Source organism: Acanthopagrus latus, chromosome 11 (genome assembly GCF_904848185.1).
Source record: "Acanthopagrus latus isolate v.2019 chromosome 11, fAcaLat1.1, whole genome shotgun sequence".
In the NCBI taxonomy this organism is placed as follows: Eukaryota; Metazoa; Chordata; class Actinopteri; order Spariformes; family Sparidae; genus Acanthopagrus; species Acanthopagrus latus.
In genome coordinates, this window is record NC_051049.1 from 28,735,129 (window position 1) to 28,751,344 (window position 16,216).

At 39.8% G+C, this 16,216-nt stretch overlaps 2 protein-coding genes across 2 annotated transcripts in view; one reads left to right on the plus strand and one right to left on the minus strand.

Annotated features, from left to right (window-relative positions):
• Nucleotides 1–2,152: 2,152 nt before the first annotated feature.
• Nucleotides 2,153–13,080, minus strand: cyldl (cylindromatosis (turban tumor syndrome), like). The gene is made up of 15 exons (XM_037113991.1): nucleotides 12,793–13,080; nucleotides 12,022–12,480; nucleotides 11,584–11,862; nucleotides 11,314–11,392; nucleotides 11,053–11,231; nucleotides 10,653–10,821; nucleotides 9,697–9,838; nucleotides 7,485–7,595; nucleotides 7,310–7,401; nucleotides 7,166–7,229; nucleotides 6,945–7,077; nucleotides 5,807–5,915; nucleotides 5,591–5,709; nucleotides 4,118–4,331; nucleotides 2,153–4,031 (listed from the first exon to the last, which is right to left on the minus strand). The coding sequence occupies exons 2-15, from the start codon at nucleotides 12,448–12,450 to the stop codon at nucleotides 3,847–3,849; spliced, it is 2,304 nt and encodes a 767-aa protein (XP_036969886.1). The 5' UTR covers nucleotides 12,451–12,480; nucleotides 12,793–13,080; the 3' UTR covers nucleotides 2,153–3,846.
• A 936-nt stretch (nucleotides 13,081–14,016) lies between these two features.
• The window catches only part of zc3h3 (zinc finger CCCH-type containing 3), a 63,591-nt gene continuing 61,391 nt past the window's right edge, over nucleotides 14,017–16,216 (plus strand). Inside the window, exon 1 of the mRNA XM_037113990.1 lies at nucleotides 14,017–14,170. Within this exon, the coding sequence (XP_036969885.1) occupies nucleotides 14,125–14,170 (46 nt within the window). The 5' untranslated portion in view covers nucleotides 14,017–14,124. The remainder of the gene's footprint in view (nucleotides 14,171–16,216) is intronic.

A 16,216-nucleotide genomic window follows, 5' to 3' on the forward strand; every position in this document is an offset into this window, starting at 1 on the left:
CTTCCGTTGTCACTTTTTTTTGTTTTGTTTTGGGGAAATATGTTGGTGAAATTCATTTATTTCCGTGTGTTGTTCTTCTATGGGAACGTGAAAATTTAACGAGTTCTGACTTGAACAACCAGATTCAGTTGGTTAAAAGCCGTAAAATAATGAATCTGAAGCGCAGTGTACGCACTGCAAGAGGACCCTCAACTTGGGCACACTGGGTGTGAAAGCACTGGTGCCACACACAAAATTGGAAAAACGTCTCCAGCGAAGTCTCCAGCGAAGTCTCCAGCGAAGTCACACAATCACACACTTTTGTACGCCTTTGTCACCAGTTCCTGGTCCAAGTTCATCCAGTTCTGCTCGTCCCGAACTCTGTGCTGCCTCTGCCATCTCGCTTTCAAGCGATATTCAAACCATCTCCTGCTCAACTTTAACATTGAAAGTGGGGGGGGGTTTGGATTTTGAACACCGTTGCTAAACATTTTGGCAACAGATTTGGATGTCAAAAGTTGGTTATTTTTTAAAGTTATTCTGGGACCGCACTTTTCCTTACTTCATGTAGGTCTTAAATTTAGTTCAGAATGGTCTTCAAAAGGTCTTTAAAAGTCTTAATTTTGACCTGTTCAAACCTGCAGAAACCCTGTGTATTCCACTGACGTCATGTTTCTTGTCACGTTTCACGTCACGACTAGCCTGAAACAGAAGCAAAAACAACAACTGACACATTACCTACATTTATACGATTTGCAACCTGGGACACAGCAACATTACGTTATCCCAGCATTGAGACCTCATCCACATATTGCAAACAGTAGTGAGGCCTGTAAGGAAAACCAGAAGCTGTACTACAGGGCCCTCTCAAACTAGCAGAATGTTAGAACTAAGGAACTGGGCCAAACCCCAATGGTCCGATAACTTGTCTGTCAGTGCAACATCCATCCCAAATACCAACCCCGCTCCCTATTGAACAAAAGTTGCCGCAACCAATATAACCTCCGGCAAAATGACCATGAGGTCACTCACAGGTTGCCTGTCACTTTCAGAATTGATTTGAAGATTAGATTCTGTATAGCTTGGGGTCCAGCTGTATTTTGGACTTACTGGTCCCCTATGAGCCTTTCAACACAGTGAGGGGATATTTAGCAGGAAATGGCAGCACTGGTCTGTTCACACTTTCTGCGATTTCTGGTGATACAACTGTCTGGAGCCTCATCTGAGAGACCCTAACCCTCACCAGAGAAGTGACAGGTGAATGCCATCACCCCCAGAATTCTGCATTCACCCAAATTCAGCAGTGTGGTTCCTCACTGGCTTCCCACCCACAAATGTGTTCATTTGGATATACTGTATGAGTGGTAAAGTTATTTAAGATTATTGATTAGAAATGGGCAAGAGGAAACAGGATTTTGAATTCTACTAATGATGGCTAATGTGTATGCAAATGTATTTAGATTAAGAAACAAGTGTATTTGTTAAAAAAAAAACAAAAAAAAAAAGACTTTCCAACAAGGGAAAAGCCGTTCTTTTCACAGTGATGGTTTCATTAAGGTTTCAGTAGCATCCCAAGTTAAGAAAAGCCACGACTTGTTTGTTTGTGCTCTCAACAGATAATTGCTCCAAGAGAAAACACCTCATGCTCAGTGGCTACCCCTCCCACACACACACACAACACACACACACACACACACACACACACACACACACACACACACACACACTCATTTCACCCTGCTATGAAGCCAACACATTATATCACTCACATTGATATTCTATTTATGAGCACCATTTATTTAAACCTTTTTTTAAATTATTGTTAAATGTCCCATCACTTAGTTTTTTTTGTTTTTTTTTTGTTTTAGTGCTTTGAACTGATCTTCTTCCGAGATATACTAACCAAAGTTAATTTTTGAATATCAGGGTGCTACAATATTTTTAAGCAGACTAGAGAGATAGGATTGGGAGATCAAACTTGTTATGAACAGGCTGTGGATGACAAAGCTCTAAAATCAAAGTCGCAAATACAAATAAAAAACAAAAAGTTCATGACCCTTGTGGTACTTTCCAGAGAGAGAGAGATGCAAAATGATAACATTTATCCTGCTGCTGACATTCCAATAAAAACAATCTCTGTTTTGTGATTATTGAGTTGTGGGAAACTGAGACATCCAGTTAATTTATGTCTTTAATACACTCAGGGTATAAAAAACACAGTGATGAATTAAAAGGCCTCAGGATTGCAGTGAAAAGTGTCATGAGCCTATTTTCCAGTAACATAATGTGTCTTTGGCAGATGTTGCCTTGAGGGAAAATGCACAAACTGAACAACAGAGGACCAAAGATTGATCCCTGGAACACCACATACAGGCAACCTTTTTAAAAGTGCACATAAATCACACCTGGGCAAATTAAGCAATAAATAAGGGATTTAATAATGCTACATTTAGCAGAGACAGCATGGTAAATCCAATGTATGACCCTGGTAATAAGTGGGCACATTTGCATGCTGAGAAAATCACAAAGACATGACCACATTCAAATTAAATTAAAATTGACAAATAAAGTAACACTGATAATTGATATATGAAAACATTGCATATTCTCATTTGTTTTTGCTCGACTGGGGTTTTCTTATTTGAATTGGTCCCAAAAGTAGCAGAGCCCTTACAGTACTTTCATCTCCTTTATTAAAAACACATGAAGTTTGTGTTGAACTGAGATATGCCTTTATTTATTGTACTGTATATCCAAACCAGTAGCAATAAACATGAAGCATTCCGTGAATTGAAAAGGCCCCAATTGGCTGGACCCATAACCAGCCACTGAGTGCAGTTTTCCCCAAACTTTTCATTTTTACCTTTCCCACACACTTAAAAAAAAGCATGTGTCATATAAAACAGCAGCAAATAAAGTAAAACATTCAATATTACAAAGAATTTGCAAACATTTTACTGAAATATATAACTCAACTGGTCCAGCCACAATCCTCAACTCTTGTGAATCAAAAACTGTTGAGATACAGCAGTAAGCTTACTGAGAAATTACTGTGGAGTGGACTCTAAATTACAGGCCACTCCGAATCATTACCGCCGTCTTCTTCACTGGAGTTCAGATGCAAAACTTGCATCAATCTCAGTGTAAAAATTGTAAATATAACTTTTTTAAGATAATCATCAAACATCAAGAGAAAACTGTTCATACAACAGTCCAACAAAAGTGCAAAAGTATTGAGCAAGCAATGTCAGTAAATTACATGGTATAATTAATATAAATAATGAAACCCGGGTTTCACTTTCCTAGCACCAGGCAGAAAATGGGGTGATATCAGGGCCGACAGCTCAGCTTTTGTCTGATTATTTGTGTTGATGTCTGATTACTAATCTATCTCATTGGTCCCATTTCCCAAGTAAACGGGCTATTAGCATTGAATGATCTGAATCTGCAAAGCAACTAATGACATTTATCAAATTCTACAAATGCAGTAGAAAAATAAAGTAGCAGACATAGAAACCCGCAAGTAGCTTTATAACCTCAAAATTATACTTAATGAGTACATGAATTGTAGTTACCATCACTGGTTATTCTAAATGTTGACACTAAGATTTAAATTTTTCCTGCATATGTGTATCAGTTCCAGATTTTAGTTATTGAAAGTCAGCCTCCTTGAATACTAATAATTGGCCCGGAAAAAGTTGATCAGTCCCAAATATATATTTATGACGTGTGTACTTCAACACATTCATGAAGAATAACAAACCAAACCAGAAAAAGGACATCACTCTACATGAACAGCAAAAGCAAAAGTACTTTTTTTGTGCAGTGACAAAGCTGTGAGATTTTCCAGTGCCATGAGGTGTCCTCTCAGCGATACAGACACATGCTGGTGCTCTGATACAGGTACATGTAGGCATCACAGAAGAGACGTTTTGCCACACCTTCCATCTCTCGAGGCACCTGATTGGCCAGCTCTGCGGGAGACATTTCCAGGTACCTGCCAACCTCAGGGCAGGCTTGAACCTCTGGGATGTTGAATCCGTCTCTCTCTCCTGAACACAACACACAGCTGAGCCAGTGAGCACATACACAAATGGTGCATGAATGAGAAAATACATAAAAAAAACAGACCACTCACCTTCTCTGTCAGCCATGCTGTCAAAGAAGATCCAATCTTGGCTGCCTGGTCCGTATTTGATGAAGGACACATAGTGGCTGGTCTCGATGCAGAGCACAGCAAACAGCTCCAGTTTGTCTCTGGTCAGGGAGTGAGGAACCCCATGACCCACATAACCTTTGGGAATGTCCAGAGGAGCTCGCTGATGGGAGCGCCGTTGAGGATGAGAGTGCACCTGGAGAAAAACATGCAGGACTATTTTCAAATGAATATTCAGAGAAGGATGGTAATTTTCTACTTAATATATTACTCAAACATTTAATCTAACTTATTTTTTGTCAATTTCCAGGGTTTCAGCACTACACCCAGTGATCTATGAACAGCGGGTATGGATGTGATGCCATTGTGTCTCAGTCAGTACTTGCCCTTGTGTAATCACATAGTAATAAAGAAAACACGTTCAAGTACACTTCAGCTACAAGCTGCTTTCACATGGACCCTGATATTCCACTATTAATCAGGATAATAGATCAGTGTGAAAATGTCTCATGTCACCTTATTCGGAGGAGACTGATCCAATCCAGCCTCATCTTAAGGAATTTTTTGCCAGATTGAGAGTAGCGGTGAAAAAATTACAATTTTAGCAGTCTTAGTCTGCTTAAGTACACTGATTAACAACTAATGTGATTGCTGGATCGCTGCATGCAGAGTCTGCATGCACAGTGTGTGTCAGGTACCCTTGAAATTAGATGAGTTCATTTGCCTCCTACATTGCAGGCCCTGATGTGACTATTGCGCACACATACATCGCGATGACGATGCTCAAATGATATATCGTGCAGTCCTACTGCATAGATTTCTACTTAATTATAAAGAATGGGTAAGATACAAATATTGTTCCCAGGAAACGATGTGGTTCCATCTTGAGAACTATATTAACAAGGTAGAGCGAATGAATGCGTTCATGAATTAATTGAATTTTCTTGATAAAGTCGTGAGAAAAAAATACACATTATACTTCTTCTGTTCATTGTCTGTCAGATTAGATGTTTCACAATTGTCTGAACCACTATGGCTCACTTTATTATGGGTATATGTAAACACTGGTTGGAATCTCTAGTCAGAATTTTTAAAATCTGATTAAAGGAACATTGTCCCTGTAACCATAGCTACATATAGCTCAAGTCTAAAGAGAACCAAAGCTAAATGACTCTGAAACTCTTCAAATATTTTTACATATTTGGCAGGGTGGCATGATATTGTTTGGAGCATCTGTGATTTTCATTTCTGCTTTTACTTTTTAAGACCTTTGTTTGTTTGTTTCCTCCCTGTAACACAGCTTTAATAGCATGCATGGCTGGTGAAGTGCTGATGAGGTGGGTGGTTTCACAAGGAAAAGTGACATCAATCTGTACTCACTATACTCAGAAAGTCTTTTATGAATGCTAAAGGCAGACAAAATGACTCCTGTCCACACAATGACATAAACAGCACCTGAGATGAGCACGTTTCGCAGAACACTTTGAATCCCGTCTGGCTGAAAAGAGGATCTTTGAAACAGGCTGGGCATTCTTCCCTCGCCAAGTTTCCACACAGCATGCACTGCTGAGGACCTGAAATACAGAAAACATGAGATTTAACTGTATGTTTGTGTTAAATCATGTTAATCCATGTGTTAATCCATGTGTGTTACATGTGTGTACACAGTACCTTCAGAGAGGAGGTCAGTGATGTCCAGCTCCAGAGAGGGAATGATCTTATCAAACATCTTGAATTTCTTTCCAAAACGAGGCATCTGGAGGATGAGGCAGGAAGGCACCTGCAGTTATGAGACAGTAAAATGAAAAGATCAAACAGAATGCACACAAGCAAGCTCAATCCAGGAATAGAGACGTTCTGCAGAGACTGTCTGATAGAGCCATCTACTGGACAAGCAGGACTAAGAGAGAAAGGCCAAGACAATCAACCTATGAAAGGCAAAGCATCAGATGAACACATTTCCTGAGCAAAAAGATGAAGAAAACATGTTTTTTATATTAATATCACAGACCTGTTTCAAGTTGACATAGCCATTAGATCTAAGAATTTTAGGTTGTCCATAGAAAGTCAGTTTGAAATGCATGATTAAAGGTGTTGTGTCAAAAGATAATGGCAACAAATGTGCATGTTACATTTAAAAATAAATAAATAAATAAATAAAACTGACATGACCCCTGATGCGAACATTTAAGAGAATGTTTATTGTCAGTAATGTTACCTTAAATGCAAAGTTGCCATTGTTTGAGATGTCTTGGTCATGGCAACTTCACATTAACCATTTTAATCACAGGTTCTGGTTTGATAAAAGGAATCACTTCTAATGGTCCCATGACAACAAAACAGACCACACGTGACGGGTTAATCCATCAATTGTCTGTATCCCTTTTATGGGGTTGTGGGGGTTTTTGCTGGAGCCAATCCCAGCTGTCTCAGTATCTTGCTCAAGGACACTTCGACATGCTGAGGTCAACAGCGCTTTCGTGAATACAAATCACAGGTGTGTAACGGTTTGTCAGATGTAATGAAGGAGCTAACTACAAACAAAACTATGTCACAGTAATATTATGTGTTGTAAGATTGCATCTTGAAGCAAACATGTATGTCAAGCTGTAGTGTCACCCTCTCACTTAAGTTGCACAGTGTAGAAACAAGTGGCCCAGCTGATATTTAAACATTAAAAAGTTAAATAATGTCACATTACAAAATCACAAAAATGAGTTAATTTTTTGTAGAGCTTCATGCTAATGTTAATCAAGACCGCAGATAACAAAAATGTGGTTAATTAGCATCACAGTCAATGTGTTATTACCTCTGCCAGCTTGAGTTCTGAACTGTGGAACGAATGTTCCAGCAGCTGCTGAACTGTCGGTAGCACCAGGCTGTGGTTCTGGTCCAAGAAGATCTGATAGCAGTAACTCTCCTGAACTTTACCCGCTGCTGAGCTGAATGGGAGAGTGAGAGTAATTATTATAACTTTCTTCAAAAGTTCATTGTATTGTAAATGTAGTGGGAAATAGTATTTAGAGGTACAGTTTGAGTAGAGGATCCAGTGCAAGAATGTGGTGCATGATGACAGTGAGGAACTCCTCTGGATCTGAAAGACAACAGCTATGTAAGTGTCACTGCAGACCACAACCAGAATCAACGGCTCTGAGGCTTCCAAACAAAACTGACCCTTCTCATCTGTGGTGAACGAGTGACTGTAGCCGTGTTCCTGCAGCTGCTGCCGGAGTTTCATGATCTGTAGGCCTTTTACAAAGCCCTCCCTGCAAGAAACATGACATACTGAATATGTATTCATTTACTACAAAATAATGAACTGTCTTGCAAAAGACATAAACAAACACACCTGCGGAGAGGGTTAACAATGTCATGGAGTAGTGTGTTCTGAATTGGGGTGTCTCGAGGTTCTGTTGATTTAAACAGCATGGAGTCCAACACAGATGAGCAGGAGAACAAGCTGAAAGCACAGACAGAAACAAGTGTTTAATTTGGCACCTAGACTTTGAGCAGCCAGTTTCTTTCAGTGTGAGATAAAAAAATGCACATGCAGAGATTTGAAACTAGCCTACGTACAGTAAACAATACTGTTTCTCTCAGAGCATCAATTTCTGGGATTTTCAGCATTTTAAAAATGTATATTTAAAAATCTAATTCAGAGGGTTAAAAGTACATGCAGATTCAGTAAAGCAGATTGTCAATATGTTTGTTTCTTTTGTTAAAACTAGTGCATTGCCCGTAGGAAGCTGTATTCCTATAAGAAAGTCAGAGGTTAAGTAGTTTTTTCATTAAGGCCAAATGAGGTTGTGTTTGAAGGTGGGACATCAGGGATATAATTGGCTGTTTTTGACGACATTTGATTTTACCATTATATTTCACCTTAAAAACTATTTACGTTGCCTTGTTTGGTGTCATTATTTTCAGCACCACCTCACATGTGTGACTGTACAGTTGTTGTTTTTTTATTCAGACATACTATGGACCTAAAATCACAAAAAAGCATGAAATCAGAGTAGGAAAAAGTTAGATTTTTTACTGTGAAAACCATAAATATGTTTAACGAACCAATTTTATTAGTTATAATGCAAATATAAATTGTTGTTTGCTAAATTTGCGCAGAAGTTTTTCAAATGTACAAAGTTATATGTAACTTGACATTTAAATGCAGGCGATGCCTCAGGCTCAGGGCTCCTCAGCTCATTCCTGCCTGCTCAACATTCAGCCGTCCCATTGTTTTGACTCACAACACGAAAAAACGACTCCACTACACACTAACACTAACACACTGGCTATACACTCCAAGCACGCTAAATGTCACAAATGTCTCAACCCTCAAAACTTGCAATCACTATCGTTGTCTCTGTAACGTCACTGTCTGTCACTCTTCCGCCAGCATCCCTCCCACAACTTCCCCTGTTTTTCAGCGACCAAAACATGTGGTTTGCCATATAATTTTGTGAGTGGTTGGAGGGATGCCTTTTTCCACCAATAGGAAAGGGAGTAGCAAATTTTTAATTTTTTTTTGCCTGCAAACACTTCCTACTTGCGGACACTTTCGTGAGAGAAGCCAGTTTTCACCGTTTCTTCCTGCACTAAACGCGCAGCAAACGTGACGGCAATATTCACGACAAGGCGTGGCGGACATTATTTATCATGAGTCCAGTTTTACTTGGCCTATCAACGTGATGTAAAAACTGTAAAAACTCTGGAGACTCACAGAGGCTGCGTCTTGCTGCAACGTCATCTTAAAGTGGTCGCGTGAATTGGACGCACCAGAGTGTCGTGTCAGGAGGTGGGGGTGGGGGTGGGCTAGCAGCTAGCTACACACGAACATCCACAGATTCCGATTCCAGTTTGTTGTACTGTTCTCCTCAGACCCGAACAGACTCGGTCTGGACTTGTTTAGTCTCATTATTCTACAACAGTCAGTTTAGATGCACGGGACTGAACCGCCGGCAAAATCACGGTCCATCTCGCACCACTGCAGGTATAAATCCGCTTGTTTCTTAAGGTATGTCGTGGGCTTGAGCTCTGCAGTGATTGGCTCTTGTGCGCATGTGACTATGGTGGCTATTGTTAACAATGCTAGTGGAATTCATAAAACATTTATGAAATAATTTATTAACGGTATCACTGTAGCCCAAATAAATGCGACGTTGCACACCCTTGAACCAAGCAGCAGCCATGTTGAAACTCTCAGGTCAGTCTGATCCTGATCTGCAGAGATATTTGAGGCACACATACACACAGACAGAAAGAGATTCTTTGCTTTTATAGAGAGATGGAGCTGCTGTAAATCCACTAAATACTTGACAGTGATGCATCCTCAGATGCAACACTGAGTAGAAAACATTTCATGCTTATAACTCCAACTGACTTTAGTATCACTTTTCTAAACAGAGAAAGTCTGAGATCAACTCAAGCATACAGAAAGGTATCTGGAATGTTGTATCCCAACACATGCTTTTGTGATTTACAATACAGATATTTGTTTTGTATGATAAGTGGGATAAAACAGACTGTCGATGCATAATTTATTGTCACATGTTCATCATCCTGACCTGAAGAGGGCAGCATCCATGTAGCAGGAGTTGCAGTGGCCTTGGATCCCCTTCATTCGTCCAATTAATAACGGTTTAACCTGCTCCGCGCTGATTGGAGGAACAGCCTCCAGCTTTCCTGTGCTGCGCTCTGCCTCCCTCTCTGAAGTAACACATACATACATCATGATGTATGTAGAATACAACCTTAACACATTACACAATTAGATGTCCATCTGAGGATGGTCGCTGAAGCAGTGTTGCCCCCTGCTGCTCAAAAAACTGGACTAGCTGAAAAATGCATCATTCTGCTTTGAGAGGTATGATCATTTTGTACAGTTAGTAGAGAAACAATAAAGACCCTGGATGTTATGGAAACAGGTGACCAAATTAAATGCACATTACTTAAGTAAACCATTGGATTTCTTTAGGTTTTGGGATGATGTAAGTACACAGCTCAACAAAATACAGAAGAAAAGTTTTGCTGTGTTTAAACATTTTAATGCAGAAATACTGTATCCTGTATACTGTATCTTTCAGTGTATATGTGACCCTCAGTTTGTTTCCAGCTTTGTGTCAATAGTTTTTGTTCCCTGTTTCAACACAACTCTGTCGCTCGTGCACAAAACCTCCATTAGGAGATAGTTCTCCTAGTTTGCTGAACCACTAAACTCCACTGGTTTTACAAGAAGTGCAAATATGTAGGTATTTACTTAAATTTTATAAACGTGTATTTTTTCTTTCCATTAAAAAATGGAAAGAAAAAAACAAGAAAAAAAAGGTTTTTAGTTTTTTATTTAACTGACATGTTTTTAGAACATATGTTAAAATTTAAATATCTCACTATGTAACTCATAATTATTTGTCTTTCTGCTGCCTGGAGTCAAACTGTGCTCATAGGGCAGCAATGACTGCATTTTTGCAATCATTTAACTGAAGACTAAAAAGAAAGGAGTGGATTAAGCTTGTTTCCTGACCTGTTTCTGTTTCCACTGCTGGCATCCTCTCGCTGTGACTGGATGATGTGCGTTGAATTCGTGAGTCGGGACGGCAGGAGCGTAGCTTCACAAACAGAGCTCTTTTATGGGCACATCTGAAAAAACGCTCACCTTTGAAGGTACCATCACTCACTCCTATTTCCTCATCCTTGAGACAGATATATACAGGAAAATAAAATCAGTACAACCAAGATTAAATGTAAGCAAAATAATACCACTGAAAGCAACAACTTGCAATTAAAAATACTATTAACTATGACCTTCAAAAGAAAGTGAACCAAAATCTTTTTAATACAGGCTGACACTGTCCCATAGTTGTATATAAAATATTTCAACGAAACTTTAAGCCGCACAGAAAAGCTGTCAGTACAAATAGTACCAGTTCCAGTCCAGCCATGGTCTCCTGTCGACTAGGGAGAGTGCCAATCCAGCGGATGGTTCCATACGAGTTGCCTGTTGCCACAGTCACCTCTACCGCAGAGTCCAAAGCCAGATCCAAGTACAGATCATCAGTGTTTGGTTTCTCCAGGGGAGTATCAACTTCCATGCTCTCTGGCCCTGCAGTCAAGAACATATTTGTATCATATATTATATAAATGGGAGAAATAGCTTTACACTGTGTGTGAAGAGTTGCTCAAACCTGCGGGCACCTCCCCTTTAGCAACCGCATATAGTGGAACTTCAACTTCGCCTCCCCTTTTTCCATTCTCATCCATGTCCTGAAATGGAGAAGAAGATTTTTACTTTCATAACAATAATAGATAGAATTTTTTTTTTTTATTTTGGAGAAAAAAATAAAAAAAAAAATAAAGGGAGCGCTTTTAACTCTTCTGAGATAATTTGTGTCACTATTGTTTTTCTTTCAGATATTTTTGGACTGGTTAAAATTAAAGAATAAAACATTGCTTACTGTGGAGATCCGAACAACATGTTTTCCATCCTCTTCCCGCAGTTCCACTACCATTCCATGCCGACATTTATCATTGGTGAAATAAGTGACTCTGTCCCCTGGAGCGAGCTCCTCTGTGTCCAGCTGTGGGGAGTGCTCTGGGATGGAGGGTGACAAGGTGCTAGGAACCACAGGCCTGACCCTGGAGAACGGGGCAAAAATGCCACAATCTTTTGGACAGGAGAAGAGGGTTTTATATCCATGGGTCCCGTCAGTATCCCCCTTCCCCTTGTCTTTTCCCTGGGCGGGGACACAAGCATAGCAGCAGCCCTGAATTAATGTCACTTTCTCAATTCAATGTGTGTTGGCAAAAGAGTGGGGGGCTCTGAGTTCAAACAAAATGGAGAGACAGTTGTACAGTTGCATATTCTACCAACATTATTCCCGTTTTTGTCCCACCTGCAGTTCAATGCCAAAAAAAGTTCCTGACAAGGGGCAGGAAAATGTTGGCTCTGTCAGTGTCCCGATGTAGCGGATGATGCCTCGAAGCTCCTGTCTTCCTTGATCCACAGTCACTGGAGTACCCTTGGTGAGTCCCAGTGCTGTTTGAAGGGCATTTTTCTCTTTGAACCACTTCAGCCTCTCTGTGTCGTCAGGCAGGGCCTGCAGCAGCTCAGCTTCCTCTGCACTCAGCTGCTCCATGCAACTCAAATCTATCGCATAATCTAAGGGAGAGCAGGCTTTGCAGACATGCAACTTTTTGGGAGAGTGACTAATTTCTGATCTGTACTTGTATTCCCTGATGAAACATATGCAGCCAGCATTGATGTGTCCTGGGTAGTCAGGTTTTGTTGTTATGATGAAGTACAGGTTGTCTGTTGACATCATTTTGCTAAGGCCAGGAGACGCAGCAGGACACTATAAGAACACACACACACACACACACACACACACACACACACACACACAAATAACTAGTGCACAAAGTACACAGGAGTTGCTATAATAACATTAACACTACTATAATCACTTTTGTGAACAACACTTCAGCTAGCTCGCTAACTAGCTAGCTACAACACTGAACACACGAACTGTCATTAGTGCGACGTTACAACTTCAGACAGAAATCACATCAAACTAGAATGTAACGTAAACGGAACAACTTTAATATTGACTAATTGAGATTGTTTTCCGTAGTATATCAAGCATTTCTGACAAAGTTGGCTCTACCTTAACTTCCTCAGCAACTTTCAAGTTTGCTTTCTGTCGTTCTGGTTCGCGTCCGCACAGCAGCCTAAAGTTTCACTTCCCCTTTCATTTCATTTCAAAGCGGCGTCATCAGCATGTCTCAGCCTCCTCTGACGGACCAGTCAGTCGGTAAAACACGTACAAATCTAATTGTCAGTAATGAAGGCCTTAGTTTTCGAATGAGGTCGTGAATAGTATGAAACGCAAACAGATTGTAACGCTGTTGTTTTCAAAGTAATTGACAGCCAGCAAGTCATTCGATAAGCCGATGCAAATGGGCCCTCAGTAAAGTCTTACAGGCGAGGAAAAGATTTAATCACGTGGTACTCTGCCTGAAGTAATAATCTGGAAGATTTTCACATAAATAAATATGTGTTAAGTCTCCTAATGAGGTATCAATGATGAGTCTTTGGCCTATGATGACATCCCACCAGCTTAATTATATTTTATACAATTCACAGCCCTAACTGATTACACCATTATCCGCTCTACACACAAATTATGGAAAAATATTTAAGCCTTCTCCCTTGCCCCTTGGTGGTATCTATACATGCATGCATGCAAATAGCTGTCGTTTCCCTTTATAGGGTTCTGAGATATACTTTTTCTGTGATTTCTGCATGACCTCAACATACAGCAGAGGCGAATTGATGTCTTTGTGGTTCAAATTACATGAGACAATTTATCTACCAACTTATCTTCTTCAGAAGAGTTTCCCCTATTCATCTGGATAGTCAACAGAATGAAATGAGAGCAGTTTTTCAGTGGTACTGCTTCCTGAAAAAGAGGCAGTCCTTACTACTACTTCACATTCGTTCATGCTGTCTGGAGCTAAACTCACTCTCTGTGTAAAACTGGAGAGATTTGAGTTGAAAATGAAATAAATTACCAAAGCCCAGCAACTGAGTGTTTTGAACTTGTACAATATAATTAGACAGCTACTGCATAGCACGGTGAATTTTGAGGATCAGAAGTTTTAGAATGTGTAAACTGTGGTTACATTAAATGTGTATTTGTACGCATTTTGTATGTGATGTTAATTGGTATGGTTTAGTCCATAACATTGCATGTATTGCTGTGACTTTTATCGAACACTTTGAGTCTTCATAACATACTGCGTATTTATCATGTCAAACACACACACGAACAACACACGTTATTTTACTGTCATGAGATTCCAGCCTGTAAGACTAAGCCGAGGGCCGGATCGCCCAAGCCCACTTACCTCGTTCTGTGATTGGGCACTAAACAACTCATCATCTACAAGCGCCTATTATCGTCGCTGTTTTGTGCCGTCACGTCTCAGTCGTAAACATGGAGGAGAGAGAAGCGCTGAAGAGGCAAATTGAACTTCTACAAAGTAAATGTCGTTTGTTTTATATTGACAGATGCCAGGCGGGTTAGAAAACTTATTTCAATTGTTGTTAGATTTGGAGCTGTCGTGTGGATATTGGTTTCCGCGTTTTTAACGATTTAGAAAAACGAACGTTAACCGTTAGCTTTGCCCCAAACTCAGATTATCCACACATCCAGATGTAACTGTTAAGTGCTCTTTCAAACGTTACATTACATGCTATATTGTATGTGGACATACGTAATGTTAGTAAATGTTATACACCTCATATAAGATTTGAACTATAAGTAAATATCTTGCTATTAATGCTGTCATCAGGTTAATAGTTAAGTTCGCTGTCATAACAACGCAGCAGATAGCGCGTACTTGCTAGCTTAGCGGTTCAACAGTAAGGCATGAAGGTAAATGGTCGGTACACCAAACAAACTGCATATGGCAGTATTTGATTATATGCCAATGTGTCGAAGACACAGTACTGGTGAGTAAGAAATAAAATGGGAAAACCAGGTAACGGCGTTCGTCCACCTAGATCCGCCAGAGCAGCTTCGATCCTTTTTAGTTTTTACGTTAGTTACCCTACAAACAACATTGTTCCGAAAGAAACGGGTCTAAACCATGATAAGGATGATGATGGTGGTGGTGGTGTCGGTGGTGTAGATGCACTCTTACTCTTTCATACAGCAACGTGTCGAGGGACTACTTAGAGATAGTAGTCAGCAGTGTTGGGCAAGTTACTTTCATTCACCAAAATTCACCTTTATAAGGTTGCTTTTAATATATAACTTGTCTCTTTCTTTATACTTTTAGTGTGTTGTTTTTATATTTCTCTTTTATCCTGCTCATTGTGTACCTTAAAAAGAGCTATGTAGAATAAATGTATTATTATCATTATGAAAATGCAGGATATTACATATTACCACTTGATTTAATTTTAAAGTAATATGTTATCTTAAAATATTACTGTCTGCATAGAGTAATAATAAAATGGCCAAATAACCTATGTAGAACATTTAAGTAGCATGAATCAAAGCCATGATGAATACAAAAAAGTGTAGACGTACAGCACACTGAATCAGGCAAAACCACATTTTGTTTAAAAAAGCCAAAAGCAGATTAAAATAAATCTTAATTCCTATAAAGCAATGTAACAATGTTCAACAACAATATATAAAATGTACACGAAAATGATAAGTAATGGCCACGCAAACACAGAGCATATAATATACAAAAAATAGTCCATATAAAGACAGCAGAAATACATAGATGTACCAACAAGCTACATAGCTCGACTGCAACATCATTGATATGCGCAATTGCGAGTATTACTGTAACTGCCGCCATCTTACCATTGTGGTTAAAACGTAGATCTAAACATCCTGCAGCTCCCTCCACCTCTGAAATGACACTCTTCGTTTTTACACTGCTCTTCTTCGTCAGTCTGCTTATTTCTTCTGTTTAACGTGGGCAATGGTGGGACATTTTTCTGCTTTGTTGTTGTCTGTTCTCTGCCATTGTTTACAGTTTGAGCATGAACATATCTGACAAGGTCAGAGCAGGCACTGCATGGGGAAGGGGCACTGCCCAGTACACGCTGCATGAGGGAGGGAGGCTGCCAGCAACACATGCAGGAGAATGATTGACACTCTCAGACACTCCCCTTGGTGCTGATTGGTTGTATTTAGACGGGAGTGCTGGATTCTTGTCAAATTAGGGCCACTGGGTGGAGCCACAGACAGTGGATTTTTACACAGTTGATCTGTATCTTACTCTGCTGTCAGATCATAATGACAATTTTAGCATAACCAAAAAGTAGTTACAGAGGCAGGTCAGTAGTGTAAGGTAGTGTAGTGTCAGTAGTGTTTTCCTGTGAGGAAAATCAGTGGGATCTCTAACGAGTCCTAGTTAAGAGCCCAGGTACTGCATTTTGGACCAGCTGAAGCTGTGCCATGTCTGTTTGATTAAGCCAAGTAAAATGGGAGTCATAGAAGTCAAGCTGAGTGAAATGTTCTAGTTTTTGCAGTATTTCTCAGTTGAAAAGAAACATGATTGAGG

What these genes read in the sequence shown, in the direction of transcription:
- cyldl (XM_037113991.1), bottom strand. Translation starts at nt 12,450, where the DNA reads ATGATGTCAACAGACAACCTGTACTTCATCATAACAACAAAACCTGAC. An exon ending in AGCAGTGGAAACAGAAACAG is followed by an intron (nt 9,839 to 10,652) that starts GTCAGGAAACAA and finishes GTGTTACTTCAG; the next exon opens with AGAGGGAGGCAGAGCGCAGC. An exon ending in CAGCATGGCTGACAGAGAAG is followed by an intron (nt 4,032 to 4,117) that starts GTGAGTGGTCTG and finishes TGTTGTGTTCAG; the next exon opens with GAGAGAGAGACGGATTCAAC.